This window comes from Bombina bombina, chromosome 5, assembly GCF_027579735.1.
Source record: "Bombina bombina isolate aBomBom1 chromosome 5, aBomBom1.pri, whole genome shotgun sequence".
Classification (NCBI taxonomy): Eukaryota; Metazoa; Chordata; class Amphibia; order Anura; family Bombinatoridae; genus Bombina; species Bombina bombina.
Genome location: NC_069503.1, coordinates 1,063,963,716 through 1,063,980,219, shown reverse-complemented (window position 1 = coordinate 1,063,980,219; position 16,504 = coordinate 1,063,963,716). Strand labels below are relative to the sequence as shown.

The 16,504-nt window shown below is 39.9% G+C and overlaps 1 protein-coding gene across 1 annotated transcript in view; it reads right to left on the bottom strand.

The window, feature by feature from the left end:
• Nucleotides 1-16,504, bottom strand: part of FER1L6 (fer-1 like family member 6) — a 335,220-nt gene that overhangs the window by 40,559 nt on the left and 278,157 nt on the right. Inside the window, exons 35-36 of the mRNA XM_053715940.1 lie at nucleotides 15,287-15,375; nucleotides 8,262-8,360 (exon numbers count right to left, since the gene is read on the bottom strand). Coding sequence (XP_053571915.1) covers nucleotides 8,262-8,360; nucleotides 15,287-15,375 — 188 coding nt within the window. The remainder of the gene's footprint in view (nucleotides 1-8,261; nucleotides 8,361-15,286; nucleotides 15,376-16,504) is intronic.

The following is a 16,504-nucleotide window of genomic DNA, read 5'->3' as shown; positions in this document are numbered from 1 at the left end:
CCGAGGAAATAGCCATCAGAAAAAGAACTTTCCATGATAGAAGTTTGATATCAATAGAATGAAGGGGTTCAAACAGAACCCCTTGAAGAACTTTAAGAACCAAGTTTAAGCTCCATGGGGGAGCACCAGGTTTAAACACAGGCTTAATTCTAACTAAAGCCTGACAAAATGCCTGAATGTCTGGAACTTCTGCCAGACGCTTGTGTAAAAGAATAGACAGAGCAGAAATCTGTCCCTTTAAAGAACTAGCTGATAGTCCTTTGTCCAAACCCTCTTGGAGGAAGGACAATATCCTAGGAATCCTAACCCTACTCCATGAGTAATTCTTGGATTCACACCAATGAAGATATTTACGCCAAATCTTGTGGTAAATTTTCCTGGTGACAGGCTTTCGTGCCTGTATTAAGGTATCAATTACTGACTCGGAGAAGCCACGCTTTGATAGGATCAAGCGTTCAATCTCCATGCAGTCAGTCTCAGAGAAAGTAGATTCGGATGATTGAAAGGACCTTGTATTAGAAGGTCTTGTCTCAGAGGCAGAGTCCATGGTGGAAAGGATGACATGTCCACTAGGTCTGCATACCAGGTCCTGCGTGGCCACGCAGGCGCTATCAATATCACCGATGCTCTCTCCTGTTTGATTTTGGCAATCAGACGAGGGAGCAGAGGAAACGGTGGAAACACATAGGCCAGGTTGAAGAACCAAGGCGCTGCTAGAGCATCTATCAGTGCCGCTTCTGGGTCCCTGGACCTGGATCCGTAACAAGGAAGCTTGGCGTTCTGGCGAGACGCCATGAGATCCAGTTCTGGTTTGCCCCAACGGAGAACCAATTGAGCAAACACCTCCGGATGGAGTTCCCACTCCCCCGGATGAAAAGTCTGCCGACTTAGAAAATCCGCCTCCCAGTTCTCTACCCCTGGGATATGGATCGCTGATAGGTGGCAAGAGTGAGTCTCTGCCCAGCGAATTATCTTGGAGACTTCTGACATCGCTAGGGAACTCCTGGTCCCCCCTTGATGGATGATGTAAGCCACAGTCGTGATGTTGTCCGACTGAAATCTGATGAACCTCAGTGTTGCTAACTGAGGCCAAGCTAGAAGAGCATTGAATATTGCTCTTAACTCCAGAATATTTATTGGGAGGAGTTTCTCCTCCTGAGTCCATGAACACTGAGCCTTCAGGGAGTTCCAGACTGCACCCCAACCTAGAAGGCTGGCGTCTGTTGGACAATGGTCCAATCTGGCCTGCGAAAGGTCATACCTTTGGACAGATGGACCCGAGATAACCACCAGAGAAGAGAATCTCTGGTTTCCTGATCCAGATTTAGTAGAGGGGACAAATCTGTGTAATCCCCATTCCACTGACTGAGCATGCATAATTGCAGCGGTCTGAGATGCAGGCGCGCAAATGGCACTATGTCCATCGCCGCTACCATTAAGCCGATTACTTCCATGCACTGAGCCACCGTGGGGCGCGGAATGGAGTGAAGAACACGGCAAGCATTTAGAAGTTTTGATAACCTGGACTCCATCAGGTAAATTTTCATTTCTATAGAATCTATCAGAGTCCCTAGGAAGGAAACCCTTGTGAGAGGAGATAGAGAACTCTTTTCTTCGTTCACTTTCCACCCATGCGACCTCAGAAATGCCAGAACTATCTCTGTATGAGACTTGGCAATTTGAAAGCTTGACGCCTGTATCAGGATGTCGTCTAGGTAAGGAGCCACCGCTATGCCTCGCGGTCTTAGAACCGCCAGAAGTGAGCCCAGAACCTTTGTAAAAATTCTTGGGGCTGTAGCCAACCCGAATGGAAGAGCTACAAACTGGTAATGCCTGTCTAGAAAGGCAAACCTCAGGAACCGATGATGATTCTTGTGGATCGGAATGTGAAGGTAGGCATCCTTTAAGTCCACTGTGGTCATGTACTGACCCTCTTGGATCATGGGTAAAATGGTTCGAATAGTTTCCATCTTGAATGATGGAACTCTGAGGAATTTGTTTAGGATCTTTAGATCCAAAATTGGTCTGAAGGTTCCCTCTTTTTTGGGAACCACAAACAGATTTGAATAAAACCCCTGTCCTTGTTCCGTCCGCGGAACTGGATGGATCACTCCCATTACAAGGAGGTCTTGCACGCAGCTTAGGAATGCCTCTTTCTTTATCTGGTTTGCAGATAATCTTGAAAGGTGAAATCTCCCTTGTGGGGGAGAAGCTTTGAAGTCCAGAAGATATCCCTGAGATATGATCTCCAACGCCCAGGGATCCTGAACATCTCTTGCTCACGCCTGGGCGAAGAGAGAGAGTCTGCCCCCTACTAGATCCGTTGTCGGATAGGGGGCCGCTCCTTCATGCTGTCTTGGAGGCAGCAGCAGGCTTTCTGGCCTGCTTGCCCTTGTTCCAGGACTGGGTAGGTTTCCAGGCCTGCTTAGATTGAGGAAAAGTTCCCTCTTGTTTTGAAGTAGAGGGAGCTGATCCTGCACCTGCCTTGAAATTTCTAAAGGCACGAAAATTAGACTGTTTGGCCCTTGATTTGGCCCTGTCCTGAGGAAGGGTATGACCCTTACCTCCAGTAATGTCATCAATAATTTCTTTCAAACCAGGCCCGAATAAGGTCTGCCCCTTGAAAGGAATGTTAAGTAATTTAGACTTTGAAGTCACATCAGCTGACCAGGATTTAAGCCATAGCGCCCTACGCGCCTGGATGGCGAATCCGGAATTCTTAGCCGTTAGTTTAGTCAAATGAACAATGGCATAAGAAACAAGTGAGTTAACTAGCTTAAGTGTTCTAAGCTTGTCAATAATTTCAGTCAATGGAGCTGTATGGATGGCCTCTTCCAGGGCCTCAAACCAGAACGCCGCCGCAGCAGTGACAGGCGCAATGCATGCAAGGGGCTGTAAAATAAAAACCTTGTTGAATAAACATTTTCTTAAGGTAACCCTCTAATTTTTTATCCATTGGATCTGAAAAAGCACAACTGTCCTCAACCGGGATAGTGGTACGCTTTGCTAAAGTAGAAACTGCTCCCTCCACCTTAGGTACTGCCTGCCATAAGTCCCGTGTAGTGGCATCTATTGGAAACATTTTTCTAAATATAGGAGGTGGGGAAAAGGGCACATCAGGTCTATCCCACTCCTTACTAATAATTTCTGTAAGCCTTTTAGGTATTGGAAAAACATCAGTACTCACCGGCACTGCATAGTATTTATCCAGCCTACACAATTTCTCTGGCACTGCAATTGTGTCACAGTCATTCAGAGCAGCTAATACCTCCCCAAGTAACACACGGAGGTTCTCAAGCTTAAATTTAAAATTAGAAATCTCTGAATCAGGTCTCCCCGATTCAGAGACGTCACCCACAGACTGAAGCTCTCCGTCCTCAGGTTCTGCATATTGTGACGCAGTATCAGACATGGCTCTTACAGCATCTACGCGCTCTGTATCTCGTTTAACCCCAGAGCTATCGCACTTGCCTCTCAATTCAGGCAATCTGGCTAATACCTGTGACAGGGTATTATTCATGATTGCAGCCATGTCCTGCAAAGTAATCGCTATGGGCATCCCTGATGTACTTGGCCCCATATTAGCGTGCGTCCCTCGAGCGGGAGGCGAAGGGTCCGACACGTGGGGAGAGTTAGTCGGCATAACTTCCCCCTCGACAGACCCCTCTGGTGACAATTCTTTTATAGATAAAGACTGATCTTTACTGTTTAAGGTGAAATCAATACATTTAGTACACATTCTCCTATGGGGCTCCACCATGGCTTTTAAACATAATGAACAAGTAGTTTCCTCTGTGTCAGACATGTTTGTACAGACTAGCAATGAGACTAGCAAGCTTGGAAAACACTTTAAACAAAGTTAACAAGCAATATAAAAAACGTTACTGTGCCTTTAAGAGAAACAAATTTTGGCAAAATTTGAAATAACAGTGAAAAAAGGCAGTTACACTAACGAAGTTTTTACAGTGTATGTAACAAGTTAGCAGAGCATTGCACCCACTTGCAAATGGATGATTAACCCCTTAATACAAAAAACAGATTAACAAAACGAAAAATATGTTTTTTAAACAGTCATAACAACTGCCACAGCTCCTACTTTTGAAGCCTTTTGAGCCCATCAGAGATGTCCTATAGCATGCAGGGGACTGCTGAGGGAAGCTGAATGTCACAGTTTGTAATTTTAACTGCACCAACTGTAACTTTTATACTATAACAGTGGAAAGCCTCTGTTTCTAGGCAAAAATAAAGCCAGCCATGTGGAAAAAACTAGGCCCCAATAAGTTTTATCACCAAAGCATATATAAAAACGATTAAACATGCCAGCAAACGTTTTATATTACACTTTTATAAGAGTATGTATCTCTGTTAATAAGCCTGATACCAGTCGCTATTAAATCACTGCATTTAGGCTTAACTTACATTAATCCGGTATCAGCAGCATTTTTCTAGCAAGTTCCATCCCTAGAAATATGTTTACTGCACATACCTTATTGCAGGAAAACCTGCACGCCATTCCCTCTCTGAAGTTACCTCACTCCTCAGAATATGTGAGAACGGCAATGGATCTTAGTTACTTCTGCTAAGATCATAGAAATCACAGGCAGATTCTTCTTCTAATGCTGCCTTTGATAAAACAGTACACTCCGGTACCATTTAAAAATAACACTTTTGATTGAAGTTAAGAAACTAACTATAATACACCACTCTCCTCTTACTACGTCCATCTTTGTTGAGAGTTGCAAGAGAATGACTGGGTATGGCAGTTAGGGGAGGAGCTATATAGCAGCTCTGCTGTGGGTGATCCTCTTGCAACTTCCTGTTGGGAAGGAGAATATCCCACAAGTAATGGATGATCCGTGGACTGGATACACTTAACAAGAGAAAGGGGCAGTTTGCAGAGGCTTAGATACAAGATAATCACAGAGGTTAAAAGTATATTATTATAAATGTGTTAGTTATAAAAAACTGGGAAATGGGTAATAAAGGGATTCTATCTTTTAAAACAATAAAAATTCTGGTGTAGACTGTCCCTTTAAACGGGGAGTTTGGTCTGTCACTGTGAAGCGGGCGTAACCCTTACACTACCTGATCGATACAACATTATACCTGATGTTTTAAAGCACGTTATTCCAAACAATTTAGGAATGTTAGGTGATTTATGCCCTTTATGGCTTAAAACCAGACTCTGCATCAACTATTTAATTTTCCATGGGAGTTTTGCCATGGATCCCCCTCCGGCATGCCACAGTCCAGGTGTTAGTCCCCTTGAAACAACTTTTCCATCACTATTGTGGCCAGAAAGAGTCCCTGTGGGTTTTAAAGTTCGCCTGCCTATTGAAGTCTATGGCGATTCGCCCGTTCGCGAACAGTTGTGGAAGTTCGCTTCGCCGTTCGCAAACCCAAATTTTTATGTTCGCGACATCACTACTGAACATACCTTAATGCAGTTTAGCCTGCAAACCATTCCCCCAACTGAAGTTTTCCTGTACTCTTCAGCCCTTGTGAGAAGAGCAGTGGATCTTAGTTACAAAGTGCTAAGATCATAATCCTCCTTGCAGAAATCTTGTGGGTGCTCTCTTTGCCACTTCCTGTAGGGGAGGAGAATATCCCACAAGTAAGGATGAATCCGTGGACTCGATACATCTTACAAGAGAAATGTGTCTTTTTTTACATGCATCTGAAAATTCTACTATGTACACATACATGTATATATTTATGCAAACAAACACACACAGATTTGCATTTATTCAGAAAGCATTGAGAGCACCTTAGGCAGTCACGATTAATAATGTTTCCCCAGCACATACATTTTCAAAGAAAAGTGAAGCTGTCAAAGCAAGAATACTAAAAAATCACCAGTACGCTGAAGGCAGGATGCCCATTGGATTCTGCATTATTAGTTTTTTTTTATTAGGACTTCAATCATTCTGCTTCAAGACTTTACATTTTGATCTTTTTTTTTTAACCAAGTGAAAATATTTATACAGTATTTCTTGTGAAAATAGCTTCAAAGCATCAAAAGGATTAGCTCCAGCTGTTTTCTTCATATCGTTCTGCTTCATGTTTCTCCTAAGATGTCAAAAATGGTAGCAGCACATATTTCATGTACTACAAATTTCACTATAAATAAGTTAGCCAAAATGGGGTAGATTATATTATTGTTTTATTTAAATGAATTGTATCCATGGACATCGCTGCAGAATATGTTGGTGCTTCATAAATAAAGTATAATTATAATAATATTCCAGTTGGACAACTTACATTTCTAAATTAAAGGGATATTATATTAAATGGACATAATACTCATATGCTAAATCCCTTGAAACTGATGCAGTATAACTGTAAAAAACTGACAGGAAAATATCACCTGAGCATCTCTATGTAAAAAAGATATTTTACCTCACAATCTCCTCAGCTCAGCAGAGTAAGTTCTGTGTAAAAAGTTATACTCAGCTGCTCCCAGCTGCAGGTAAAAAAAAATAAAAAAAATGAAGAAATGAACAGCAGCCAATCAGCATCAGCAGTGCTGAGGTCATGAACTCTTACTGTGATCTCATGAGATTTCACTTAACTCTCTTGAGATTTCATAGTAAGCTTCCTTTACCTGATTGGTGAAATAGCATGAGAGTGCATGATGCTCATCCTTTCAGCTGTCCCAGGACAGACACACTAAAATGCTGCTTAGAAATCCTTTACAATGGGAGGTGGCTACTGAGGAACTTTTGACTTTTTTACATAGAGATGTTCAGGAGATATTTTCTAGTCAGCTTTTTACAGCTATGCTGCATCACTTTCAAGTGTTTAAACATTTGGGTATTATGGCCCTTTAACAAAATACATCACGCACAGTACAATCAGCAGTTTTACTTTTTAATTAAAATGTTTTATTTTTATTTTGAAAAGTCATGTTAATAGTATTTAAATCTTAAATTGAAACTACAATTACATTCATCTCCTAGATTTTCATCGCTTTTTCGATGATAGTGAAAACTCACCAAAATGTATTAGTAGGGGAAGAAGGAGAGTTAATTTACCGTATAAAAGTGTACAACCAATACATTTTAATAAACCTTATTTAAATTGAAGTAGAGAGAAAATAAATGACGGATTTTCTTATAAATCTTTTAAATAAGCTTTTCAGCTGGACTGGAACTGACCCTTCTGCAGGCGAAGCAGGTGCTTCTGCATGATTTCATGGTTCAATATACACCTGTCAAGGTTCAGAACATTTTCCATATTGTTGGTTTTTTTTTATTGCATTCAGTGAGGTCTGCAGTAGCAAGGTCTTGCTTGCTACTTTGTACTTATTTAAAGGGACAGTCTACACCAGAATTGTTATTGTTTTAAAAGATAGATAATCCCTTTATTACCCATTTCCCAGTTTTGCATAACCAACACAGTTATAATAATATACTTTTAACCTCTGTAATTATCTTGTATCTAAGCCTCTGCAAACTGCCCCTTTTTCAGTTCTTTTGACAGACTTGCAGTCTAGCCAATCAGTGCCTGCTCCTAGATAATTTCTTGTGCACGAGCACAGTGTTATCTATATGAAATACGCGAACTAACACCCTCTAGTGGTGAAAAACTGTTAAAATGCAATCTGAAAGAGGTGGGCTTCAAGGTCTAAGAAATTAGCTTATGAACCTCCTAGGTTAAGCTTTCAACTAAGAATACCAAGAGAACAAAGCAAAATTGGTGATAAAAGTAAATTGGAAAATTGTTTAAAATTACATGCTCTATCTGAATCATGAAAGTTTATTTTGGCCTAGACTGTCCCTTTAAGCCTTAGTTTCCATTGAGGTGGTAAACCGTGGAAACTGGTTGTAACAAAAAAATGTTTTTACCACCGGTTTCCAAACTTTACCAGCTCAATGAAAACTAGCCCTTAGTGGTATCATTCCACTTTTTCAGTAGCCTAAATGTCTCAAAGGGGCACTGCATGTACACAGCATGTACAATTTTAATACATTTTCCTATTTATTCTATTTGTTGAAGCACCGTTCTCTTGCCCACCCGCTTGCTATTGAATGGAGCCTTCAATCTACTTCATAAAAATAATTTTGACTTCTAGGCCAGTGAAACTGTTAGGAAAGGTACTTCTCATGTTGAAATGCTGAATTCTTTTAGTAGCAGCTAGTGACTTTATCAGACAATTACAGCCACCTTAAAAGGTTTAATAATTCTAAGCAAATAAAAAATAGTTATTGTAGTAGTTTTATCTGTCCGTCATAGCCATGTATATAAAGCTTTAAACATACCCTTTCACATAGATGTCACTGGATTTTTGTCCCGTGAATATATTTTCATCCTCCAAAATAACATCTTCTGTATTCCAGATGATTATTCTTAATTCGTATCTGCAAAAATACTGTAATTACTAATGAGAAGAATTAGGTAAACCTCCACATCTAACAATACTATAATGTAAAAAGTAAATGTAAAATTTGGATATTGTCTAATCCTTACAATTTGAGGAGTGCACACAAAAGTTATAAGGGCTCAAAGATAGGAGGTCTTGGGTGTTAATGTAAAAATCCCTTCTACTTTTTTTTTCTTGACATACATACATATACAGTACATAGACAAACATGGATTTATATGTATAGTGATATGTTTAACAATGGAGATAATGAAAAGAGTTCACATTACAATCTTATGCACATTAAACAATATCTCTATAGATCTTGAGATATCTAGAAATCTAGACATATATATATATATATATATATATATATATATATATATATATATATATATTGCTATAAATAGATATATCAGTCCAGAAATCATCACATATATAGATAAATATTTGATATTCTCTTCCCCAACAGGAAATGGCAAAGAGTCCCAGCAAAGCTGGTCACATGATCCCTCCTAGGCTCCGCCCACCCCAGTCATTCGACCGACGGACAGGAGGAAATATATATAGGAGAAACCATATGATACCGTGGTGACTGTAGTTAGAGAAAATAATTCATCAGACCTGATTAAAAAACCAGGGCGGGCCGTGGACCGGACACACCGTTGGAGAAAGTAATTTATCAGGTAAGCATAAATTCTGTTTTCTCCAACATTGGTGTGTCCGGTCCACGGCGTCATCCTTACTTGTGGGAACCAATACCAAAGCTTTAGGACACGGATGAAGGGAGGGAGCAAATCAGGTCACCTAAACGGAAGGAACCACAGCTTGCAAAACCTTTCTCCCAAAAATAGCCTCCGAAGAAGCAAAAGTATCAAATTTGTAAAATTTGGCAAAAGTGTGCAGTGAAGACCAAGTCGCTGCCTTACATATCTGGTTAACAGAAGCCTCGTTCTTGAAGGCCCATGTGGAAGCCACAGCCCTAGTGGAGTGAGCTGTGATTCTTTCAGGAGGCTGCCGTCCGGCAGTCTCATAAGCCAATCGGATGATGCTTTTAAGCCAAAAGGAAAGAGAGGTAGAAGTCGCTTTTTGACCTCTCCTTTTACCAGAATAAACAACAAACAAGGAAGATGTTTGTCTGAAATCTTTAGTAGCCTCTAAATAGAACTTTAGAGCACGGACAACGTCCAAATTGTGTAACAAACGTTCCTTCTTTGAAACTGGATTCGGACACAAAGAAGGTACAACTATCTCCTGGTTAATATTTTTGTTAGAAACAACTTTAGGAAGAAAACCAGGCTTAGTACGCAAAACCCCCTTATCTGCATGGAACACCAGATAAGGAGGAGAACACTGCAGAGCAGATAACTCTGAAACTCTTCTAGCAGAAGAAATTGCAACCAAAAACAAAACTTTCCAAGATAGTAACTTAATATCTATGGAATGTAAGGGTTCAAACGGAACCCCTTGAAGAACTGAAAGAACTAGATTTAGACTCCAGGGAGGAGTCAAAGGTCTGTAAACAGGCTTGATCCTAACCAGAGCCTGAACAAATGCTTGAACGTCTGGCACAGCTGCCAGTCTTTTGTGTAGTAAGACAGATAAAGCAGAGATCTGTCCCTTTAGGGAACTTGCAGATAATCCTTTCTCCAAACCTTCTTGAAGAAAGGAGAGAATCTTAGGAATTTTTATCTTATTCCATGGGAATCCTTTGGATTCACACCAACAGATATATTTTTTCCATATTTTATGGTAAATTTTTCTAGTTACAGGTTTTCTGGCCTGAACCAGAGTATCTATCACCGAATCTGAAAACCCACGCTTTGATAGAATCAAGCGTTCAATCTCCAAGCCGTCAGTTGGAGGGAGACCAGATTTGGGTGTTCGAATGGACCTTGAACAAGAAGGTCCTGTCTCAAAGGTAGCTTCCATGGTGGAGCCGATGACATATTCACCAGGTCTGCATACCAAGTCCTGCGTGGCCACGCAGGAGCTATCAAGATCACCGAGGCCCTCTCCTGATTGATCCTGGCTACCAGCCTGGGAATGAGAGGAAACGGTGGGAATACGTAAGCTAGGTTGAAAGTCCAAGGTGCTACTAGTGCATCTACTAGAGTCGCCTTGGGATCCCTGGATCTGGACCCGTAGCAAGGAACCTTGAAGTTCTGACGAGACGCCATCAGATCCATGTCTGGAATGCCCCATAATTGAGTTATTTGGGCAAAGATTTCCGGATGGAGTTCCCACTCCCCCGGATGAAATGTCTGACGACTCAGAAAATCCGCTTCCCAATTTTCCACTCCTGGGATGTGGATCGCAGACAAGTGGCAGGAGTGATCCTCCGCCCATTGAATTATTTTGGTCACTTCTTTCATCGCTAGGGAACTCTTTGTTCCCCCTTGATGATTGATATAAGCTACAGTCGTCATGTTGTCTGATTGGAACCTTATGAATTTGGCCTTTGCTAGTTGAGGCCAAGCTCTGAGAGCATTGAATATCGCTCTCAGTTCCAGAATGTTTATCGGGAGAAGAGACTCTTCCCGAGACCATAGACCCTGAGCTTTCAGGGATTCCCAGACCGCACCCCAGCCCACTAGACTGGCGTCGGTCGTGACAATGACCCACTCTGGCCTACTTTGTTTGGACACTATGTCACAATCATCACATATATTTAAATGGGGAGAAACCTTGGCTTTCAAACATATAGAACAACGTTTATCTGATGGTTCAGACATGTTAACAGGCATAAACTTGATAACAAAGCACAAAAAACGTTTTAAAATAAAACCGTTACTGTCACTTTAAATTTTAAACTGAACACACTTTATTACTGAATATGTGAAAAAGTATGAAGGAATTGTTCAAAATTCACCAAAATTTCACCACAGTGTCTTAAAGCCTTAAAAATATTGCACACCAAATTTGAAAGCTTTAACCCTTAAAATAACGGAACCGGAGCCGTTTTTACAATTAACCCCTATACAGTCCCAGGTATCTGCTTTGCTGAGACCCAACCAAGCCCAGAGGGGAATACGATACCAAATGACGCCTTCAATAAGCTTTTTCAGTGGTTCTTAGCTCCTCACACATGCATCTGCATGCCTTGCTCTCCAAAAACAACTGCGCATTAGTGGCGCGAAAATGAGGCTCTGCCTATGACTAGAAAAGGCCCCCAGTGAAAAAGGTGTCCAATACAGTGCCTGCCGTTTTTTTAAAACAATCCCCAAGATTATAAGCACTATTAATAGTTATAATCCACCAAATATGCTTAGAAAGTAATCGTATTAGCCCAAAAATATGTCTACCAGTCTTTAAAGCCCTTATGAAGCCCTTTATTCTTTTACTTAACTAAGAAAATGGCTTACCGGTTCCCATAGGGAAAATGACAGCCTTCCAGCATTACAAAGTCTTGTTAGAAATGTGGCCAGTCATACCTCAAGCAGCAAAGTCTGCCCACTGTTTCCCCCAACTGAAGTTACTTCATCTCAACAGTCCTGTGTGGAAACAGCCATCGATTTTAGTAACGGTTGCTAAAATCATCTTCCTCTTACAAACAGAAATCTTCATCTCTTTTCTGTTTCAGAGTAAATAGTACATACCAGCACTATTTTAAAATAACAAACTCTTGATTGAAGGATAAAAACTACATTTAAACACCAAAAAACTCTGCAACGGCAAAGAGAATGACTGGGGTGGGCAGAGCCTAGGAGGGATCATGTGACCAGCTTTGCTGGGCTCTTTGCCATTTCCTGTTGGGGAAGAGAATATCCCACAAGTAAGGATGACGCTGTGGACCGGACACACCTATGTTGGAGAAATAGAACATATAATCCGTTACGAAAACATTATCGCAATATGAAATATTTGCATTTTTATGTACAATTTTCGAGGAGAATACGCCAAGGGCTTTGCGCAACATACTAGGGTTTTGGTAGGGTTTTTTTCTATTTGTCTTCTCCATTGACTTCTATGGGGAATACCTGAACGCGCACTCAATTTGGCTGTTTGGATTACGCGGCTTAGTGTGCGTGCAAAATAAGTTATTTTGCAACTTTTAATAGCTGCGCAACCCCAAAAGCGAAAAAGCTGTAACGCGTGCTGTGTTTTCGCAACTGATTTACCACATGACTTGTAATCTTGCCCAAAGTCAGCTCCAGGACTAACACTAGCTAGCTGAACGGATATGTGTCTTGCCACTAATCCCTAGCTCGCTCCCAGTAGTGTGCTGCTGCTCCTAAGCTTATCTAGGTATGCTTTTCAGCTAAAGATAAGAAAGAAAATTTGAAAATGGAAATACATTAAAAATTCTCTTAAAATTTCATGCACTATCAGAACATTAAAGTTTAATTTTGAATTTAATGTCTCATTAACAAAAAGTTATTCTGACCTAAATATGAAGCTCTGAGTGACCAGTTAACCCTGGCAAAATACCTCTTATTTCTTCTGATGGGCTGCTGACCAGTTAGAAAAAAAGGCTGAAATAACTGCATGTAGGTAGCTAAAGTAACTTTGAGCAAGTTCACATTGCGAAATGGAGCCACAAATCAATCAAATTCAGCTGATGTAAAGCATTTATGACTTATGTTTTGCTGTAGTTTTACAACTTCATTCCGTTTTACAAGTACACAAACGTTTCATGAGGCATTAAGAGGAACCCTACCTCCCATTTTCATGTAGCATTTAGCAACTTGGTAGAAGAAAATTATTGTCTCGTGTTATGTTACTAATCAACTTTATATAAATTCCACCTTCACCTGTGATCAACTCAGCAGAAATAGCCTTGCAAATGTATTTAAATATTTTCAATTAACTATATAATTAGCATCAATGCCAGACTCCTATGTTTAGGTAATTTAGTTTTCTTTGTAGTTCTTTATTATTTTAAATGTATATTTATAATTGTATAATATTTGCAACATATTAAAGTGAGCATGATTCAAATGTTTCACATTTTGTAATACTAGTTGTAAAGGGCATTATTTTTCATTACATGTATTAGAGTTAAACATATATTTGAGCATTTTAACCCCTTAAACCAATTGGACGTAGAAACTTCTTCATACAGTACCTATGTCCAAAGACATAAAGGCGAATGCTATGGTCCTTGCTGTTATCTCATACAGTGGATACTGCAGCTGGGGCCAGAAGACATCTGCCTTTATATGGTAAGGGTAAGGTAAGTACCGATTGTATTCCCTTACCAAATGAAGCCAGATCGCCGATTGTTACAGAGAGTGACACTGTTTCACTCTCTGCAATGATTCTCCTTGAGTGCCAAGTGGGAGCGGTGGGAGGGAAGGAGAACATTTTGTGTTTCCAAGTGTAGATTTTCTTTAAAACAGTGAGATGTTTCTTATTAATGGTCACATATGCACCACCAAATCTTACATTGTATATTTTTATTTTTTTATATTGGCTGGAGATTTTTGTATTTTTATAACGTAAGTTAATAAAATTTTCAGAATATACATTAAAGGGATATAAAGGTCAAAACTTAAATATATACATTAGTTAATTTCAATTTTCAGTGTAAATATTTTTTTAAATATACTTCCATTAGCAAAAATACTTCTACCAAAAGTTATTGAGGGTTTTCAGTGGCATACGCACATATGCTGTGAGTGCCGGGTGCACTAAAATTCATAGCTTGTATGACACAAATTATCTTCACTGATGCAATACACACCTCTGCCAGCTCTCTGTGTGGTGTTTGATTTGATTGATATCCCTGAACTACTCTTAGGCCTAGTTTTCATTAAGGTGGTAAAGTGTGGAATCTGGTGATAAAAACATTTATCTTCATTAAAGTCTATAGAGGTTTTTGATATTACCATTAGTTTCCAAACTGTACTACCTCAATGAAAACAAGGCCTTACTTTTTCAAATCTTAGAATTTGTGCTTACAATTGTTTTAATCCATTTGTTTTAATTACAGTCCCTTTATAACACCGTGTTTAAAGTGGTGCTAAATCCTAGAGTTTCAAATACGCTTGGATTTATCATCACTAAAAATAAATAGTACTTTCAGTCATCACTTTATATAAAAAAATAAGTGTGCTAAACTTACCCTTTCTGTGCCGTAGCCTCCTCAATAAACATTTTTCAATGACGTGACATTTCCACCTGTCACGGGTAGTATATTGTCTGTCCAGGGAGGGACCCTATGGTTGGGAATTGACTATAGTAACACAATCCCAGCCTGGAGGGTAGGACCTAGGACGTGACTAAATAGTAGTTGAGAGGATAAGGCAAAAGCAGAGTTGCCTACCGCTTTTTCAGTACAAAAGCGGTAGGCAAAGAAAAACACAGTTCAGGCAACAGGTCAAAAGGCTTTGAGGAAAAGGCAGGCAGAATCGGGATTCAGCAGAATGGTCAAGTAAACGAGCAAGGTCAGTAGCAGAGATAAAAAGCAAGCAGTTCATAGAAGTAAAACACCCAGGAATAGATCCTATACACAGGCAATTACAGGAAGCAGGAAGCTTGCTTAAATAGGGTGTTGAGTGCATAACTACCTGCAGCTGGCAGGCAGGTGGAGCCTGAAAATGAGCCAGAGAAGCTAGAAGAATAAGTAAATCAAATGCTGAGCCAACTCCAGGCACTAACACCACCTCTAAACCAAACCAATAGTCATGCTAGCATACAGGACAGTGCCATATGGCTAGCACAGCTATTGGTTTAGAGATGGAAACATCACCTCATTTTATAAAAAAACGATGTGGCACAGAAAGGGTATGTTTAGCACACTTTTTTATAAAGTGATAACTGAAAGTCCTATTTATTCTTAGAGATAGTAAATCCTAGCGTTTTTTAAATGCTAGGATTTACCATCATTTTAATTACTTATATATCTAATGCGCATAATATATAATAAAATGACAGCTGAGATAAATTATCTGAATAACAAATCAAGGCAAAATGAATTACCCTTTTGGCTTACGAGGTGAAATATCAACAGGAGGGCCTGGAAGCGGCATATCTGTTGGAAACATGTCTATCCACATCTGGACCCTCCCCTAAGAAAAATAAAAGCAAATTAATTTATAATTTACTCTACAGGATTTCATAATTTATTTACAAGGAGATTTCAGTGAACAAATATTACATTAAAGCTAGTTTATGAAACAGAAATAAAACACTTTTGTGCCTATTTATGTGTGAATGTGAATTATAATGGTCATTATTATTCTGTAATTAGATTCCTTTAGTCAGATAAGAACATAATCTTTTTATAATGTGCAATTTCACAGCTTCTTAGTTGTACAAGAGCTCAGTGCATGCGCTGCAAAGCTTATAAAAATAGTTCTACATGCAATCGGGTTATTACTATTGAATGGGACATGAAACCCAAAATGTTTGTTTCACAATTCAGAGCATGTAATTTTAAACAACTTCATAATATAGGGGCCAATTTATCAATGTGCGAGCTGACATGATACGAAGTAGCGTGTCATGTCCGCTGTACATCGATAAATGCCGAAAGCATACTCTGTTGGCATTTATCATTGCACCAACAGTTTTTGTGAGCGGCTGGTGCAATGCCGCGCCCTGCAGATTCGCGGCCAATCGGCTGCTAGCAGGGGGTGTCAATGAACCTGATCGTTTTTGATCGGGTTGACTTCTGTCCGCGGCCTCAGAGCAGGGGGACAAATTATGGAGCAACGGTCTTTAGAAGGCTGAAGGCTCACCAGTAACAATTGGCCCCTATATGTCTATTTCTTTGTTCTCTTGGTATCTTTTGTTGAAAAGCAGGGACGTAAGCTCAGGAGCGTGTAGGTGTGGGGAGCACTATATGGCAGACGTTTTGCAAGAATGTTATAAATTTGAAAGAGCACTAGATGGCAGGGCTATTTCTTGCTATGTTGTGCTCCAGACATTTGCACGCTACCTACCTAGGTAGCTCAACAAGGATACCATGAGTACAAAGCAAATTTGATAATAAAAGTCAATTGGAAACTTTTAAAAAAAAATGTATTCTCTGTCTAAATCAGAAAATAAAATTTTGGGGTGTCACATTCTTTAAACCAACAACTTGGATTCAGTGTTATTCTGTGTGGCTGAGTGCAAAATAACAAGTCACACTCAATCAGTATAAATTGTAATCTAGCCCTAAGTGTTTAGCCCTTACAAAGGGTTAAAATCATA